Source organism: Anser anser (genome assembly GCF_964211835.1).
Source record: "Anser anser genome assembly, chromosome: 29".
Lineage (NCBI taxonomy): Eukaryota > Metazoa > Chordata > Aves > Anseriformes > Anatidae > Anser > Anser anser.
The window spans coordinates 920,323-922,250 of NC_139750.1; the positions used below are offsets into that span (position 1 = coordinate 920,323).

The window sequence follows — 1,928 nt, forward strand, 5'->3', positions numbered from 1 at the left end:
GTATCTATGAGAGCAGCTTTGGGAGAAGAGCTGAGCCTTCAGACACTGCCCTCAGCACATCCCCTTTTGTGCTGGAGGTGCTGGTACGGAGCCAGCTGTGTTAGAGAAGTGCCCCTGGCCTGTCCCTGCCTGTGGACACAGGACTGCCGCACAACAGCACGGAGAGCAAGTGACAAGAGCAATCAGTCCTCACAGCAACACAAGGGCTCTGAAGGAGAGCGTGGGAGCTGACATGGAGAGCAGTTTGGGAAATACCAAGCCCTGGGGCTCCCTGGCACTGCTGCTGTGCCAGGACTCTTTTTCTCCTCCACCTCTGCACACAGCCAAGTACCCCTACAGCTCCACCACAGGTCCTTGTTTACTAACTCCTTGTTTACAAGAAGTCTCAGAGTCACAACAGACAGGCAGATACTGAAATGGAAATAGATGTACAAAGAATTTTTTTTTTTTGGATAGACTTTCACAGCTAATCTCTGAAAAAGAAACACAGAAACACAGACCAAAATCTGTGCCTGTTATAAATTATATTATGTGTTACACGCAGAACAAGACAGGCAGTATATTACTTTTGAAAAACCTCCAGTTATCAGTTTCCAACCTGCATTCTTCAGCTCCTGGTTCCTCATACTGTAGATGAGGGGGTTCACTGCTGGAGGCACCACCGAGTACAGAACTGCCAGCAAAAGATTCAGGGAGGAGGAAGACATGGAGGGGGGTTTCAGGTAGCAAAATATGCCAGTGCTTACCATCAGGGAGACCACGGCCAGGTGAGGGAGGCACATGGAAAAAGCTTTGTGCCGGCCCTGCTCAGAGGGCATCCTCAGCACTACCCCAAAAATTTGCACATAGGACACCACAAGGAAGACAAAACACCCAGATGCTAAGCAGGCACTAACCACAAGAAGGCCAACCTCTCTGAGGTAAGCATCTGAGCAGGAGAGCTTGAGGATCTCGGGAAGTTCACAGAAGAACTGGTCCACAGCATTGCCTTGGCAGAGGGGGATGGAAAATGTATTGGCAGTGTGCAGCACAGCATAGAGAAAAGTACTGCCCCAGGCAGCTGCTGCCATGTTGACACAAGTTCTGCTGGCCATTATTGTCCCATAGTGCAGGGGTTTGCAGATGGCAACGTAGCGGTCATAGGCCATGATGGTGAGAAGGTAAAACTCTGCTGAAATGTAAAAGACTAACAGAAAGGCTTGAGCTGAACATCCATAGCAGGAGATTATCCTAGTGTCCCAGAGGGAATTGGCCATGGCTTTGGGGACAGTGGTGGAGATGGAGCCCATGTCGATGAGGGCGAGGTTGAGGAGGAAGAAGTACATGGGGGTGTGGAGGCGGTGGTCGCAGGCTACGGCTGTGAGGATGAGGCCGTTGCCCAGGAGGGCAGCCAGGTAGATGCCCAGGAAGAGCCCGAAGTGCAGGAGCTGCAGCTCGCGCGTGTCTGCGAATGGGAGGAGGAGAAACTCGTTGGGGAAGCTGCTGTTGGACATTCAATGCCTCTGAACTTTTGGAGCTGGTCTAGGAGAAAAAGAGTGACAAGGGCACCCCTGCCTGCACCCTGGCTGCACAGCCTGCAGCCAGCTCTGCAAGCAGGAAAAATCATGTCCTGTCCCTCTGATATTTGTGGCAGATAATCCCTGCTCTGGAGCTTGTCATTCCCCTGTACAGTAGAGATAGTCTGATAGTCCGTCTGAAAGCTCCTACAGGCTGTGGGATTTGCCAGCAATTCCGGAGATGGCACCAGGAACAACAGCTGCGTTGCCCTGCAGCCGAAGACTTACCCTGTTCAGGGCTGGGAAAATTTCTCCTGCAGTGAGCTCTCAGCATCCGTCCTCCACACTGCCTTTAACATCTCCCTCCCTTCTCTCAGCTGCCCTTGTCCCCTGCAGGCAGTGCCCCCAGCCCTGCTGCGCTGTGCAGAGGAG

The 1,928-nt window shown here is 52.4% G+C and overlaps 1 protein-coding gene across 1 annotated transcript; it reads right to left on the reverse strand.

Moving 5' to 3' along the window:
- Positions 1–527: 527 nt before the first annotated feature.
- LOC310887735 (olfactory receptor 14A16-like) lies at positions 528–1,649 on the reverse strand (the record flags this gene model as incomplete). Its single annotated transcript, XM_083813908.1, has 1 exon — positions 528–1,649. Exon 1 carries the CDS (start codon positions 1,491–1,493, stop codon positions 528–530), a length of 966 nt encoding a protein of 321 aa, XP_083670034.1. The 5' UTR covers positions 1,494–1,649.
- Between the last annotated feature and the right edge of the window lie 279 nt (positions 1,650–1,928).